Source organism: Mugil cephalus, chromosome 14, assembly GCF_022458985.1.
Source record: "Mugil cephalus isolate CIBA_MC_2020 chromosome 14, CIBA_Mcephalus_1.1, whole genome shotgun sequence".
Lineage (NCBI taxonomy): Eukaryota > Metazoa > Chordata > Actinopteri > Mugiliformes > Mugilidae > Mugil > Mugil cephalus.
In genome coordinates, this window is record NC_061783.1 from 14781196 (window position 1) to 14797093 (window position 15898).

General features: G+C 40.9%; 1 protein-coding gene across 1 annotated transcript in view; it reads left to right on the top strand.

The window, feature by feature from the left end:
* Positions 1–13963, top strand: part of LOC125019628 (solute carrier family 45 member 4) — a 50117-nt gene extending 36154 nt beyond the window's left edge. Inside the window, exons 4-16 of the mRNA XM_047604511.1 lie at positions 334–522; positions 2748–2927; positions 4007–4197; positions 4286–4466; positions 4586–5041; positions 5664–5935; positions 6043–6204; positions 6634–6733; positions 6828–6908; positions 7005–7135; positions 7743–7811; positions 8287–8438; positions 8797–13963. Coding sequence (XP_047460467.1) covers positions 334–522; positions 2748–2927; positions 4007–4197; positions 4286–4466; positions 4586–5041; positions 5664–5935; positions 6043–6204; positions 6634–6733; positions 6828–6908; positions 7005–7135; positions 7743–7811; positions 8287–8438; positions 8797–8968 — 2336 coding nt within the window. The 3' untranslated portion in view covers positions 8969–13963. The remainder of the gene's footprint in view (positions 1–333; positions 523–2747; positions 2928–4006; positions 4198–4285; positions 4467–4585; positions 5042–5663; positions 5936–6042; positions 6205–6633; positions 6734–6827; positions 6909–7004; positions 7136–7742; positions 7812–8286; positions 8439–8796) is intronic.
* The last annotated feature ends 1935 nt before the right edge of the window (positions 13964–15898 follow it).

Here is a 15898-nt window from a genome sequence, read left to right on the forward strand (position 1 = left end):
ATCCCGTCACCAGCAGCCAATTTGTCTTTTTGAAATGAAGTTAAAAAAACAAAGTGAAGTAATTGCAGTCTTTCTGTTGCGTAAATCAGTTGTATCCACTTGCTGTTGTCTTTAAAGCTCGTTCTAAATGAGTAATAGTCAGTTTTATTGAAGCTGATCAGTTATTACTCGGCCCTACACTTAGGATACCAGTTGCACCCCCTGCTGGAGGACAGAAAGATTTCATTTAAACCTTGAGCTGTTTAATGCTGTGGCTGAATTGTTTTCTCATCTACCTGTCGAAGTCTCTGCCGTCGTCGACTCATCTCTTTGCTCTTTGTCCGTCCTGCACAGGTCTTCCAGAGCAGTACTACAGTCTGACATGGTTCCTCAGTCCAGTTCTTGGCCTCATGTTCACTCCTCTCATCGGCTCGGCCAGCGACCGCTGCACTCTGCGATGGGGCCGGAGGAGGCCTTTCATCCTGGCCCTCTGTATCGGAACGCTTATCGGAGTGGCACTGTTTCTGAATGGATCATTAATAGGTGAGTGGAGTGTTGTTTGGTGTGTTGCAGAATTAAGGCATGTGTGTGGTCAATGGATTTGCAGTTTTGGATCTGTTTTACTGGCAAGATTTCTGGCACTTCGTACATTAGCTTCAAGATCAGTTAGGAGTGTGAATGAATGAGTGAATGAATTTTGAACATAAAAATAATAACCAAAACTGGACAAAACATAACAAGACATAACAGAAACACATTTTCGAAAAAGGAGTATGAAGAAGTTAACACTTTTTTTAAAAATTCCTTTTTAACTCTTCCTCAGTTTGCATCATCATTTATTCATTTATATAAACGTCCATATTCATTAAAATCACTGAAGATTTAGACAGAGGCTTTGTAGAGAACAGAAAAAAACGCCATAAAATCTGCTGCTTAAAGCTAATGAAAAAAGAAATCCAGGGCCAGACGGTGTGACTCATCTGAGAATACAGAAGTTTAATTTGTGCCAGATGTTTTTTTATTATTATTATTCTTATTATACCCCTGACGGGAAATCAACCCCCCGAAATCAGAAATGTCAACGCAGTCGCAGCTGTAGCTCAGAGGAAAGAACAGGTGCAAACAGCTTCCTCTTGGAAGTGGCGGAGCATCACTTACTGGAAGCTTCGCTCGCTCAGAGCCGTGACCTTGCACAGAGACTGGGGTTAGCCACGACTCCTGGTTTATTACATCACTCAGATGTCACGACAAGGTCCAATCCAATAAAACGAATTGATCACATGTCAGTCATGCAACACGCATATGGATCTCCGGGCTAACCGTGTCAGCATAGTTCCAGCTGTAACGTCATTTGACTTATGAGGGTTCAGCACACGTGCGGTCCATATTATTACAGCCTTTATGCAACAACACAACTATTTGTTCAACGCCACAAGACATACTACTTCAAATCCAAGTCGAGCTCAGTTTTATGTCATTCAGCCAGATGTCACTTAAATGAAGTTTACATGGTTTGAAATGAAGGGATCAGCTTTATGAGGGGTTGATACAGCACAGTGATTTACTGCTATTGTTGCAGTAACTTCATTCTCGGTGATGAATACGTTTTCCCCTCTGTTGCCCTTGTAAATACACATAATATAATAGGGTCAGGGTTAGATGTACATGTTCTCTATATTCAAATGTGAACCAAATTGAGTGACTAATGCACAGCAACAATAGCAGTCTGGGCCTTTTATTGTCCGTAAATTTATGTGGGTTTATAAATAACATTTCATGTGAACCGTTTTCTGTCAGCAGATTCTGTTCAGTTCTATTCTCTTCTGCCTCTATTCTTCTGCAAAAATGTTGGCACTTGGGTCGATTTAGGGCACCAGGGAGGTGTGTGTGTGTCTGTGTGTGTGTGTGTGGGTGTGTGTGTGTAAGCACCTTGCCTGTGGCGGCGTTGACATGGGAATGGGAAAAAAACAGTGACCTGTGTCTATGTGAGAGAAATGAGGGAATAAATGAGCCAACGTTTCTATGGTTGTAAATATGTATGATTGTGTGTGAACAACACATGGGAAAGCTTGTGTGTGTGTGTGTGTGTGTGTGTGTGTGTGTGTGTGTGTGTGTGTGTGTGTGTGTGTGTGTGTTGACATGGGAACACAGGAGCAGGCGGTTCACAGGGAAATGCTTCCTGTTTGCCTCCCTCTTTCCACCAATCACAGTTCACTTCCTGTCTGGGTGCCTGGCTAGTTAGTACCGCGTCTCCATTGTCCCACACAGACACACACATGAGCACGTACACACATTGCGCTGTACTTTCTATGAACGTCTTTATTTCCCTGACGTTAATGGATTTCGGTTTGTAAAGTCATGCTGCGTCATGTGTCCTCTGATATCTCACGCACTTGTAGTACAGCTGCCCCACTTTGTGTTGTTCGTACCGTGCGGTTTCTCCGTCAGGCTGCAAAGGGCACACATGCACAGCTCGAGGGGGAAGACTGGGTCACAAATGTAGTGAGACACACAAGGTCACACACAACATGAAAAGCATCATGGAAAATGTGCAGTGACCTGTTTGTGCGTGTCTCTGTGTTGTGCAGTGGTTGTAAGTCACTATGACATATTGATCGCACGTGCAGCTCTGACAGCCTGGTCAACAATAATCCACTATTAATTTCCTTTTGATTGTCATTGACTTTTTGTCTTGCATTTCTATGTTATTGCACAGCAAACAAAACATGCACATTCAATAATACCCGTCCCTGTCCTTTTTCCATCAGGTCTGGCGTTGGGTGATGAGAAAGGTAGTCAACCGATAGGAATCGTTCTCACCGTGCTGGGAGTTGTGGTGCTGGACTTTTGTGCGGATGCCACAGAGGGACCAATCAGAGCGTACTTGTTAGATGTGGCGGACACGGAAGAACAAGACATGGCGCTCAATATCCACGCCGCGTCAGCAGGTATGATTAGCGGCAGAGATGATGTGATTGTGATAGGTTTACAAACGTGTATTTTCTGTCTGTTCCATTAAAAAATAATAATAATAATAGTAGTCATGTCAACTGGAAAAATTCAGAGCTGAAAAATTTATTTAACACCGAAGATCTAAAAACTCAAATTCAATCAAGTCAACAGCAGAAATAAAAATGTTTTTGAACTATATATAACTTGTATAATTTCCCCATTTGTGATTTTTTTTTTATATAAATCAATGACTAACTGAGGCATAGTTTGCTAGCTCCACTCATGTTCCAACTCTTCCAACCATATCTGAAGTAGCTGTTGTTTGGAGTCAGACACTGCCAACATGGCGACTGGTAGTGATCCCCACTCTGAGCTTCAAAACCTACAGGACGTCACCCACAGGATTCTTTAGGAATATATACAATTAGTGGTTATTTGTATTTGTCATGTAAAAGTAGGACACCTTATCTCCTATCTATGCCCTATCTCCTCCATCCGTATTTAAGCTTAAACCTCCGGAGACCCTGCGTCCTCATATGGGGACATTAAGTTTTAGGTTTGTGGCAGCTTATTCTGCTTCATTTAAACTTTTATCCTCATAATTAGATACTAGTTGGTGTAAAAACATGATAGCGGGCATTTCAGTGGATTCTGTCTGCAGCCTATCACGTAACTAAAGGGGACAAGGTACAAAACCTCATCAGATTTATAGTTGAAACTTGTTTATTTATGCTTACGCAAATTCTATCAACAGTAACAAGCTATACCTTTGCTAATTAGCAAGTACTCTATTGAAGATGTTGGGACTTCATTATTTAAAATTCTGCTTTTGCACAGCCATGTTCAGACATGAAAAATTAACATTTTTATGTTTTATTTGGTGAAATAATCCCTATGTCCACACCTGAGGACAGATTTTTTTCCCAAAAACTACTCTCTTTTCCACGAAAATGATTTGATTTTTATAGTTCTTGGATCCTACTAATTCCAAATACCTTGGAGAAATTAAAAATGCATTCCAAGCTAGAGCTCAGGTCTCAGGAGGTTAAACTTGTTTGTGCGCCCCTGTCTGCAGGCCTTGGCGGTGCAGTCGGCTACGCTCTCGGAGGCTTAGACTGGACGCACACGTTTCTCGGATTAGCCTTCAAGTCCCAGGAGCAGATTCTGTTCGTCTTCGCCGCCATCCTCTTCTCCGTCTCTGTGGTGCTCCATCTCTTCAGCATCGAGGAGCAGCAGTACTCGCCCCAGCACGACAGGCTCGACCAGGTACGGAGACGTAAAACTTGACTTACCCAGATTTTCAACCCCCGAAGAATGCAACAAAGCACGCTCTGTTTCCCTTTTACCTTTCTAGGAGAGTCCAGAGACCGGCGGCAGGCAACCATCAGCCAATGGCAAGACTGGAATTCTGGCCCCCAGGCTGGAAATGATCGGAGAGGATGATACGATGGAGAGCTACGACCTGTATGACCCTTATGTAGACGACCAGTCAGAGCATGGAGACATGGACTTCCTAGAGGTGGAGCTGGTGAGAAGTAAGTCCACAGACTCATGCCTTTTTTTTTTTAACTGCATTTAAATGTTTCCTTTTAAATCAAAGTAAATTAGGGAAACATCCTTCTGGTCTCATCAATTCTCCCTTTTCTCCCTCCAGGCAAAAGTGACAGTGTCCTGGCCATGGCAGACGCAACTCTCGACCACATGGACCACGACGCGTTGTTCCTGTGCCACCTGGAGCCATCCCTCTTTGCCGATCGCCTCTCGCCGTACCACGGTTCGCCCCCTACCTCCAGTAACTTCTTCATTCCCAGTCGCAGCACTCCGCCTCCCCACCTCGGCAGCATCAGACGCAGCAGCAGCGCCGGAAGCCAAGACCTGCTTCGCCCTCAAAGCAACAGCCATCAAACCACCGCCCCCAGGATTTCCCGCCTCTCTGCTTTCTTACAAGAGATGGAAAACGACGACGGACAGGAGGCGTTGCTGAACAACCAGCTTAACGAGCAGCGGACGCTGAATGGACGACTGTTGGCCAGTGTGACCAATGCAGATAGAGATGGCTCGAACAGGCTGAGCTCTAAGGGTCAGGCTCACCGCGCTGGAATGGTCAAAGGTCGGTATCTTCACATTATAATACACTTTATTCTGTGCAGTGGCAGATAGGATGAAACAGATGATAAAGAAAATCAATCATTTGTTGTTTTTAAATATAAAATATGTCATTTTAAATGCTTGACCGGACCAGTGACGACTTACAGGAAAAAAAAACTTTTGTAATATTTTAAATTAACAGCTCCACTATTTGAGTATATTTAAGCCGCCATTATTTCTTTTACGTATCACAAAACAGATAGCAGTTAGCTAGTGTAGCTTAGCATAAAACTTGAGAAAACTGCTAGCTCCTCATCTAAAGCTGACTGAATAGTATAATAACAATATATTGGACTGTTTCTTGCCAGGATTCACCTCAAAAGTGGGGGGGGGGTCTCTTTCGCTTTTAGACATTTTTTTTTAAGATATATATATTTTTAAATTTTCCCCAACAAATTTAAAGTTCTTTAAATACACATTAACATGGATTCAACATATTTTAATAAAGGGATAAGGGATAGCTTAATATCAAATGCAAAATGATGATAATAGTATGTGATACAGTGCTGCAGGTGGACAGGATGTATAATGTAGATCGAAACATCAACTCAGGAGATGTTTTCATGAACCGTCTCTTCATCCAGCCGCCAGTACAGGAGCTCCCATGCGCCAGTCACGCCACCGCCACATCTTCTACCGGCAGCCGTCCTGCACCTTCTCCTACTACGGCCGCGTGGGAAACCACCGTTACCGCTACCGCCGGGCCAACGCCGCTTTCCTCATCAAGTCGTCCCGCAGCATGAACGACCTGTATGAGGTGGAGGCCAGGCACAGGAGGAGGAGCAGGCAGAGGAACAGGCACCGCAGCGGAAACACCAACTCTTCCAGCGGGGACACAGAGAGTGAAGAGGGCGAGGTGGGAAAAGGATGCTGTTTCTTAAAATTCTTTACATGTTAAACAACCTTGTCTTTTCCTGTGATTTATTTATTTTGTTTTTTCACGTTTTTCGTTCCTCTCCTCAGGTCGAGACCACCGTGCGGCTGCTGTGGCTGTCCATGCTGAAGATGCCTCCAGAGCTTCTGCGTCTGTGTGTCTGTCACCTGCTCACCTGGTTCTCCATCATCGCAGAGGCCGTCTTCTTCACCGACTTCATGGGACAAGTCATCTACCATGGAGATCCCACTGTACGGGAATCAGATAATCTGCACTCACACACAGACAAATACCTTAATTTTCATAAAAATGTGTATTTAGAAGTTTGATTTATTGATTAGCCTCTTCTTAAAAGTATATAGTTTTAAGACACTTCAGTTATCCTTATGTATTTGTATTTTTACATATATGTTGTATTTCGATCTCTCTGTGATCGATAACAGCGATCAAGAATTCAAAAAACAGCTTTAAATATATTGGAGTAATTGTGGATTATAGTTGGTGAATGTTTTTTTTGTGCATATTATCCAGTATGATGTAGACTGTAATTGTGATTTTATTTTATATTTATTTTATTTTGTGTGGACCCCTGGAAGAATAGCTGTTGCCTAATGAGGATCCGAATAAACTAAGCTAAACTGACTTTTCAGAGTAAATTACCTCTGTTTTCTGTCTCACAGGCTTCTGCCAACTCTACTTTGTTGGAAAATTATCACAAAGGAGTTCAAATGGGATGCTGGGGACTTGTTATATATGCCATGACTGCTGCCATATGCTCAGGTAACTAGACACATCCATGCTCACACCACATAGATCTTTAAGAAGAATAAAACTCTGTAGTAACCAACCGATCAATCCCCCCCTTTTTTTGCAGCCATTCTTCAGAAATATCTCGACAACTTTGACCTGAGCATTAAGATCATCTACATTCTGGGGACTCTTGGATTCTCTATTGGTATAAACGATAATAACAGAGCAGAATAAATAGAATAAAATGGGTTGTAGGTAGCTCTTTTATTCATTTTTTTTATTATTATTTCTCACTGAACAGGAACTGCTGTCATGGCTATCTTCCCTAATGTGTACGTTGCCATGGTGATGATCAGCAGCATGGGCATCATCTCCATGAGTATCTCCTACTGCCCTTATGCTCTGTTAGGGCAATATCACGAAATGAAAGAGGTACAGGTGTATTCACACTCCACTCAAGACACTGCAGAAGTAAATTATCCTTCAGGCACATTTTATACCACGTTATATCATGAACACACTCTATTTATTTTGAGATATTCCCATATTAACCCTCATGTTTTGATGAATATTCTCCCATACACCAACTATTTATTCATCCGCTGTAGAAAATGACAACCTGAACAACTGCTTTGTTCACCCTAGTTGGAGAAACCTTTAAAAAAAACTTCACTATACAGCTCTGTTAGGAAATATGTATGCTTGTACCAAAGTTAAAACTTTATCTTTGTGACTTGGATGACATTCAGAAAGTCACTAACCACAGTAAAGATAAGTCAGGGAGTACTGAGATGCAAGCTGACAGTTTTCTCTTTGCAGATAAAAGGTTTACTTCCTTCTTCTTAAATTTTTAGTTAAATATTTGTTTATGTAGCATTACGCGGTTAGTTTTGTGGCTTCTCAAATGTTCGAGATGTCAGTCAAAATGTTAGATCAATCCAAGAAAGAAGAAGTCTTGTTTTCACTTTTGCATGTTTGCATGTATACACTGTTGAATATATTGAGGGTTAGTCACTTCAACTTACTCTTCTTTCTGCAGTACATCCAGCACAGTCCTGGTAACTCCCGAAGAGGCTTTGGCATCGACTGTGCCATCCTATCCTGTCAGGTGGGTGTTTATGCTTTCCTTTTAATACAAGGGTCTTCAATATTTTTCAGGCCAAGGACCCAAAAACTGATGGAGAGAGAGAGAAAGTACTACTATATGTGTTCTATATTAAACTTGAACTGCTACTTTTTATAAACATACATTATTATTATCATTTCGAATTCAATATTAAGCTATTCAAGCAATGCACAGGTTCAAATATTCATTTTTTTAAAATTTCGAATGAAGGTGGCTGTGCAACTGCCATAAACATACCTGACATAAACATACATACACATGTTTTCACCTGGGGACTGAATAGGCTCTGTTTAAATTTGTGGGGGAAAATTAAAAAAAAAATATATAAAAAATGTCTAATCAACCAAAGATTTTACGACCCCCTAGGTGTCACGGACCCCCTGTTGAAGACCTATGTTTTAATAGGTAAAATACTTAGATACTATACTATACTGACCTCACTGTGTTGATCTTGCAGGTGTACATCAGTCAGATATTGGTGGCTTCAGCTCTGGGCGCCGTAGTGGAAGCTGTTGGTAGTGTTCGTGTCATTCCCATGGTGGCCTCTGGGGGCTCTCTGCTTGGATTCTTCACCGCCTGCTTCCTGGTCATTTATCCAAATCCACACAGGTGAGATGACTACCTGCATTTTAATCATTTGTTGTTATTAATGGAGTAAAAAATTCAATCTTGATTTGTAGCTATGAGTATGACAATATTTATACCAACCTCATACCTGCATAAATATTAAGCTACAGCTAGTAGCCACTTAGTTTAGCCTGGCATAAAGACTGGAAATGTCAATTTTTAACAGCCAGGCTAGCCATACTTCAAATATGGTCATGGTTTAGCTAAGCTTAGTTAAAAGACGAAATTGACTTTATGCTAGCTGTGCTGCTTTGCTGCTGGCAAATGGCAGGAAATAGTAAGTAATTAACAAAATTTTGAAAAATAACAAGTCTTAACAGGTTTTAATTGTGATTGACAGCGACAGGGAATCGGCCAAAGCGTCGGAGAAACGGGCTTTGACAAATCACAAAAGCAGCACCGGGGACGTTGCCGTGGTGATAGAAAAACCTAGCTTCCTGAAACTCAACAAAGAGGGCAAGGCCACCACCACTACCACTTCCTGTAACGCGGAAAACGAGTCTGCCCTGTGATTGGTCGGCGTAGTTGACGGACACACTGCTGCAGAAACAAATTGATTCACTTTTGACGTCAGCACCGTTTGAAAAGACTTCAAGACGTACCTCTGTCCTCATCATACTGGAGTTTACAGCAACAAAGAAGACAGAGATGGAGAATCGTCCACTCTTGGTGTGTAATCTGGCTTTGACAGCAGTTCTAATTAACGTGTCGGGATTTGCTGAAGAAAAGGACTTGATCTACTGTGGGACCAGTATCACATCAGAACAACCTACGCAAAAAAATAAATAAATAAAAAAAAAAAAGAAAGAAAATCATTCTGGTCCCAGGGCGATTTCAGCCCTAAAAAAAAAAAAATTCCTTCCAATTTTTTGTCATAGACATTGGATTGATCCATCAGGGTTGTGAGTACTTCATTGGTCATGTCTCTCAGGGCCTCTGGGAGGTGCTACTGAGCAGCCACCTGGACAGGAAACTTCAGGGGACTGGCATCCGTACATACAAACCCTCACCCTCTTCATATGGGGGTGACGCAATTGAATGAACACTGTTGATGAACATTAGTCCTCGAAGCTGCAATCATTAAATAATGCTGAAAATCGTTCTTCCTCACCGTGGAATCGGCTCAATCGAAAATATTTCGCTTCGGAAGCTGATTGATAAGAATGTGTGTGTTTGCTGACTTGACGTCTCCGGCAGAGGCACCTGTGTTCACCAAAATAACCCCAACAAGTCTATCAGCTTTGCGGGACTTTTGTGCCACTCTGTCATGGTAGCTTTAAGACTTTTAAGACTCTAGAGACATTTGCAAGTCGCATTTCTGAAACCGAGCCCAAAGGCTGGCTCTCTCTGAGAAATGGTTGATCTGGAGTGCGAAAATCATCAGTTTAGTCTTCATCACAGGGCTACGAACATCTGCCCGGAAATATCGAGCATGAGCATAAAGCTGCCTGTGTATTGAAATAGAAATATACAGTAAATTGGATGAAATTCCACAAAGAAGTGTGTAAAATACAGTGTGTGCAGTATACAGGGCATTACAATCCCAAATATTCTCACGACTTACTGAGGATCCACAATGATGTTTGTTTTGAATAACAAGACTAACCTACATGCTGCATGTTCGATGAGGACAGAAGAGACAAACCAAACAGCGAAGGAGGAAAGAAGATGTGGAGATGTTCTCTTTCTCTTTGCGCTTTGTTTTTTGCCTTTTTGTTGATTTTAGAAAATGCTGTTAGCGTAATGCTAATCACTAAATGCACATTAGCTGAGCCACTGTTGGATAAGTTACGGCGTTCACTCAGAAAATCTGTGTTTGAAATTCCCTCTCAGTTGGATTTATTCACCTTAGGACACCAGCGGGACGGAGTTTGGACCGGGACACATGAAAATTAGAGCGGATATGTGAATGAAAAAAACGTTAAGAAGCATTATGTTTCCAGGCCTTATGTGGTAGAAGAGAAAAAACAAAATAAATCTCTGTAATGTTGATCTAGCTGTTTATAACTAGGCCAAGGCTTCAATGGGGGATTATGCTTCTGTGTGTTCCATTTAATGGGCCAAATATAATCGACAGGGAGCAGCAGAATAGAGGGTTTTAGATGCTAATTACCTCTCTGTGTGGGGAGAAATGTACTAACTAAAAAAAAAGAAGAAAGAAAATAGTTTGATGTTTTTAGAAATGGTTTGCTTTGTTGCTTAAAGTCAGAAGAAAACATTGATATGACTAATAAGGATACAGTAAAGACAAGACAAAAGCCAGCAGTGGTTAGCTTTAGCTTAGCAAAAATGCTATCTTCAGAAGTTACACAACCAACTAGGCATCACCTCCTTTACATGTAAACAGATTTAACCATGAGATATAATTTGGTTATCAGTGAGCTTTTATAGATGCTAGAAGGCTAACGTGTTTCCCTGTTCTTGGTGCTAAGCTAAGCTAACTAGCTGCTGCCTGTGTATACACCCGTTTTCTATCAATCTTCTCGTCTGAAATGGGCTAGAAAGCAGCATTTGTTTTTTCTCAAATGTCAAATTACTTTGAAAATGTTGAAAAACGTAATTGTAGCAGGTTTAGGACAGTTTGAGGCATTGTTTTGTTTCTTTTGAAGATTCCTTTAGAGCCAGAGATCTTATTATTTAAGATCTACAACTTTAAAACTGCAAAATTAACACAAGTAATAATACACCACATTCTAGACAAATCCCTTAATGACAAAGCATTATTTCTGGAATTTAACATCTTCGGGAGCGTTGCAAGAGATGTTTCCGATGCTCCATTTTGCATCAAGTTTAAGAAAATGTTTTTTTGGAAAGAGGTTGCATCTACTAAGGTCAAGCAGCAACAACGTGATGAGTGTAGCTTTACTTCAACCCTGTAAACACCAACAGTTCGACTAGTCACAAGAGGGGATAAACACAGGTTTTTACAAAAAATAATCTCTTAATTTTACTTATTGATAAAATTATAATCTTAATCATTTGAATGTTTCCTCAGCTGATTGTGCTAAGGATGTGTTTAAAAAAAAAAAAAAAAACTTGAAAGACAGAACGAGAGATTATATTTTGTGTCGTTCGTCTGATCTTGTGTTACGACAACAGCCCCTGTTAATCAAGCCGGGGGTGGGAGGGGGGCTGTGTGAAGTGGGCAGAGCAGGGTTGTTTGTGTTACTGAAATCCTTCTTTTCTCCTGCATCTGTCAGGGTGAAAGGCTGCGGATTTGGGTCAGTTTTATTTTTCGGCTAAATCAGCTGAAACATGCAACTTGAGAGGGAGAGAAATGTAAATTGCAGTGGGCGGATATCCTAATGAAAGAGCGTTTTTATTTGAGTGTTATTATTTGGAGAAGATTAATTTCATATTTGGGGTTTTTAGAAGAGATTTCACTCACTGATTATGGGTTGTGTTTTTCTTTTCCTTTTTTTTTTTTTTTTTAATTCACTTGGGGTCAGTTCGGTGCAGAGTTTTACCCCGTTTTGTTTTTAACAAATTAAATTCCTCCCATGTTTTCAGGTACATTCAGTCAGTCTCAGACCAGAGTAGAGGGAAAGTGTTACGCTTCCTGTGTTGATCTTGCTCTGATGGCTGCGATGCTGGGACAAATAAAAGCAGAGATGGGACAATGACGGACGACAAGGACTTACATATGCCAGACTTTTGAATGGCCTCTCTAACCACTCCGGCAATAAAATACTCTAAATAAGAAAAAAATGGACACGTGACATCAGTTTAAAGACAAAGATGAAGATTTGAAGAAGGAAAAAAACAACAAAACAACTACGTTGTGTTTGGGAGGTTTGCATGCGACAACAGCGATATGCATGTGTGGAACACCAAAGTATGACTCTGTACAAATCACTCAAGCTCTTTTCTTTATAGGTCAGGGATGTTTTTTTTCTAATGCATGGCTGGATGTTTGTCTCATTATGTTTGAACTTCAATGTTTTGAGAAAAAAAAACTGAAAAAAATCAACATGTACTCTTCGAGCTGAAGCATTGTGCTCGGTCTGGGTCAGTGCACTCTTAACAAGCATGGAAGTGTTACACATTTTTGCACAGGTGAAGTTGCAGACAGCAACGATCTTGTCACTTTTTAGCACTGGGTAACGTGAAGAGGTGAGGTGTGCGCTGTGCAGAGCGGCGCTCCTTGTTAAAAGTGTCGACGAGAACCTCCAGGCCGCGAATACTTGAAGTGCAACTTGAGTGTTTCTGTTCCGATGCAGTGAGAAGGTCTCTGATTCGTGGGTTTTACGTTGTTCTTAATGTCCCAAGCCTTTTTACCGTAGACTCTGGAATGTTCACGCGGCACGGCTGCAGCTCGGCCTGCTGGGAGATTGAGTTCTTAAACCTTTTGATTCCATCTGGTGACTTAAATTTTTATTTCTTCTTTAAAGTCAATGAATGTGACTTGATTTCAGCCGAAATCATTTTCGTTTTGATGTTCGACAAGCCAGGGTGGAGGTCTTGACGTTGCACAGAACTTGCACATCATAAGTAGAATTATGTTGCAAAAGACAGTTTTAAAAAAACGAACTGTGGATATTTATTTTTGAGCTTTCTTGTCTATAAACGACACTTTTCACTTGGTTTCCAAATGAGCAAATTAAAGCTACTCTTTTTGCTGTTATGGGAGATGCTACAGAAGTGAACTGGACTGTGTGTGTGTGCGCGCGCATGTGTGTGTGAGAGAGAATGAGAGAGAAAGCGGTTGATTCAGCTGTTCACGTGTAAAGCAAAAGACGAGTGTGTTAAAAATGTCATCTCAGTGTTCATTTTTAGGTTCTTGTTCTCTGCTCTTTGCAATCACCTGGTTTACACTTGTCTCTGGAATCAATGGCTGCAATACCGGAAGTTATTTACGAGTCTTTTTTGTCTCTGTTCTGATGTTTAATTCAACTAGACAATGTCCTTTTTTTTTTTAAAAAAAAATGTTTTTTTTTTTTTTTTTGACTTTTAAGGCAGAGCCGCACGTAAGAGTTTGGCCTTTGCACTTTTACAGTGGCAGCCATGTTGGCTCCACCGTCCCGATCGCTGAGTGGATGTGAAGACGCGGTGATGTTGCTTCATGTTCCCAACCAGCGGCTGCAGTTAGTCCAACCGGTCCAAACTGTGTATGTGCGGCTCTGCCTCTAGGAAACTGTGTTAAAGCAGAAAGATGCCTATATACTTTGATTTTTAATAGAGATTTAATCCAGATGAATACTTAAAGAATGGGAAAGCAAATATACACAGTGTACTATATATATAATATGCCTTGTTATTTGAAGAAAAGATGTAAATATACATATTTCTCTTTTAGTTTCTTCTTTTTTGCTGCTATAAAAAAGATGATTATTTTGTTAGTAGTTTTGTTTTCTATATAAAGTCTGTATATATACATATATAAATATATATATATCTCTATGTCATGTAAATATGCTTGAGCCTTCATATGTAGGACTCTGGATGAACACTGTATGGAACGCACCTTTAAAATCTGTTAAGAAATAAACAAACAATGACTTCTTTCATTATTTGACATGTTTGTTAAAAATCCTAACAAAAGAAAATAATCTTAAATGACAAAGGGCCACACCACACACCAAGGGACAACTCATTGGAGGGTAACATAGCAAGGTTTTGGATCTATTGAAGGTCTGATCCCAGGATCATTCCGGGTGCAGGACTTTTTCTATAAAAAACCTCAGGTCTGAAGCTTGTAGTCTGTTTGCAGTAGGCAATGAAAATATACCAAGTGACCTAACACAAGCACTTAATCAGGAAAGGATTTTTTTTAATGGCAATTCATAACTATTGACAAAACAATGTGAGTTAGTTGTGCGTGATACTGTGTCATGCAAATATGCAGATTTGTTCAAATCTGCATATTTGCTGTGACCTTTCCTGCATTTTGGGAAATGACTACATGGAGTATGGATTGTTTAAATTTTGCTGGAGGTTTTGTCACAAGCATGGGGCGAAGGAACCTGCTGATCTCCGGGGCCGCAAGGCACGTCAACTCGGCTCCTCCGACAAGCATCCGACCGGTTTCCCATGATGCTGTGCGGTCACAGCGCTGTTTAGAGAAGAGGAAAACCAGAAAACGTTGTTCTTGCAATATCAGATTTCTCTGTCGCGGCATCAGCTCTTTCCGTACAGGGAAACCAGAGAGGGAACCTGAAACTGGGGTGTGCGTGCTTGTGCGTGCAGGTCAGCCGTGTGTGCGTCTAACCCAGACTCATCATGTGATAGCAGGTCCAGCTGATGGTGTAACATTACAGGCTTGGGACATTACGTTGAATGAACTGTTATGACCTGCTGCCCCTCTGGAAGGGTTAAAGAGAAAGGCCACTCTTCTCTTCTCTTTATACTGATAAATGTGAATGGCTCTCCTCATTTCAAGCCAAATATATTAATATATTTTACAAATGTCACATTTTGAGGTTTTGTGTGGTCACGTTTGCTCTCTTGTGTAAATAAGTTGTTATGAGCAGCAGGTATTATTGTACTTAAGTTAAATTATATAATCGTCAGGTACAGGGTCACTTTTTGATGAATTCGCTATTCGCTCTTAATCAGTGAGACGTTCCAAGTGAGATCGAGCCAACTGTGGTGAGACACTGTCCTCTGGTGGACAGACTCTATATCTGATTGGTTTCTTACTCTGTGAAGTGTCTTTGAACCATTCATGCATTAACGGAGAGTGACACTGAATGCAGCAACACTCAAAGCCGACGCTTGTGAATCTCAGTCATTTACTTTATTTATAATGAATAGAGGTGAATAAGACGGGTATCAAAGTTCTAGAGTTGCAACCACAGACACAACGTTTACGCCGATCAGGCATAACATTATGACCACCTTTCTAATATTGTGCCTTATCAGAAAATGGACATGCGTATTCCAGGGGTGTCCTGTTTGTGTCTGGCAGCAAGATGTTGTTAGTGGGGGCATTTTGGGTCCTATGGGTTAAGGTGTGTGGATCAGATTTGTTCCAGTGCATCCCACGCGATCTTTTTGGGATCTAGTGAATTTGGAGTCCAGGTCATCAACTTTTATTGTTCTTCATCATGCTCCCATCAAGGAGTGTCATATGGGGTGGGGGTGTCTGGTCTGGTCTAGGTTGGGGCTACATGTCTAAGTAACCTCCACATGAATGCCAGGTCCAAAAGTTTCCCATCAGAACATTGAATTGTCACAAGATGATCTGGGGTTTTTACTTCTCCTGTTAGTGGTTTTAATGCTGTGGCTGAATGGTGTACATTATCACTGACACAAAGAATTTTGCATTCAACAAATCCGTACACAAGTCAAATTCATTAACAACAAAAACAAAGTGAACAAAAAGATAAAGGAATAAATCAGCATGAGCTTACAAGAAGCAAAGTTTAGGCTGTAGTTCAAAAACAACAGATGTGAAGAGTTGGATTTAATAATGAATGAACTAATATAACCATAACCATAAC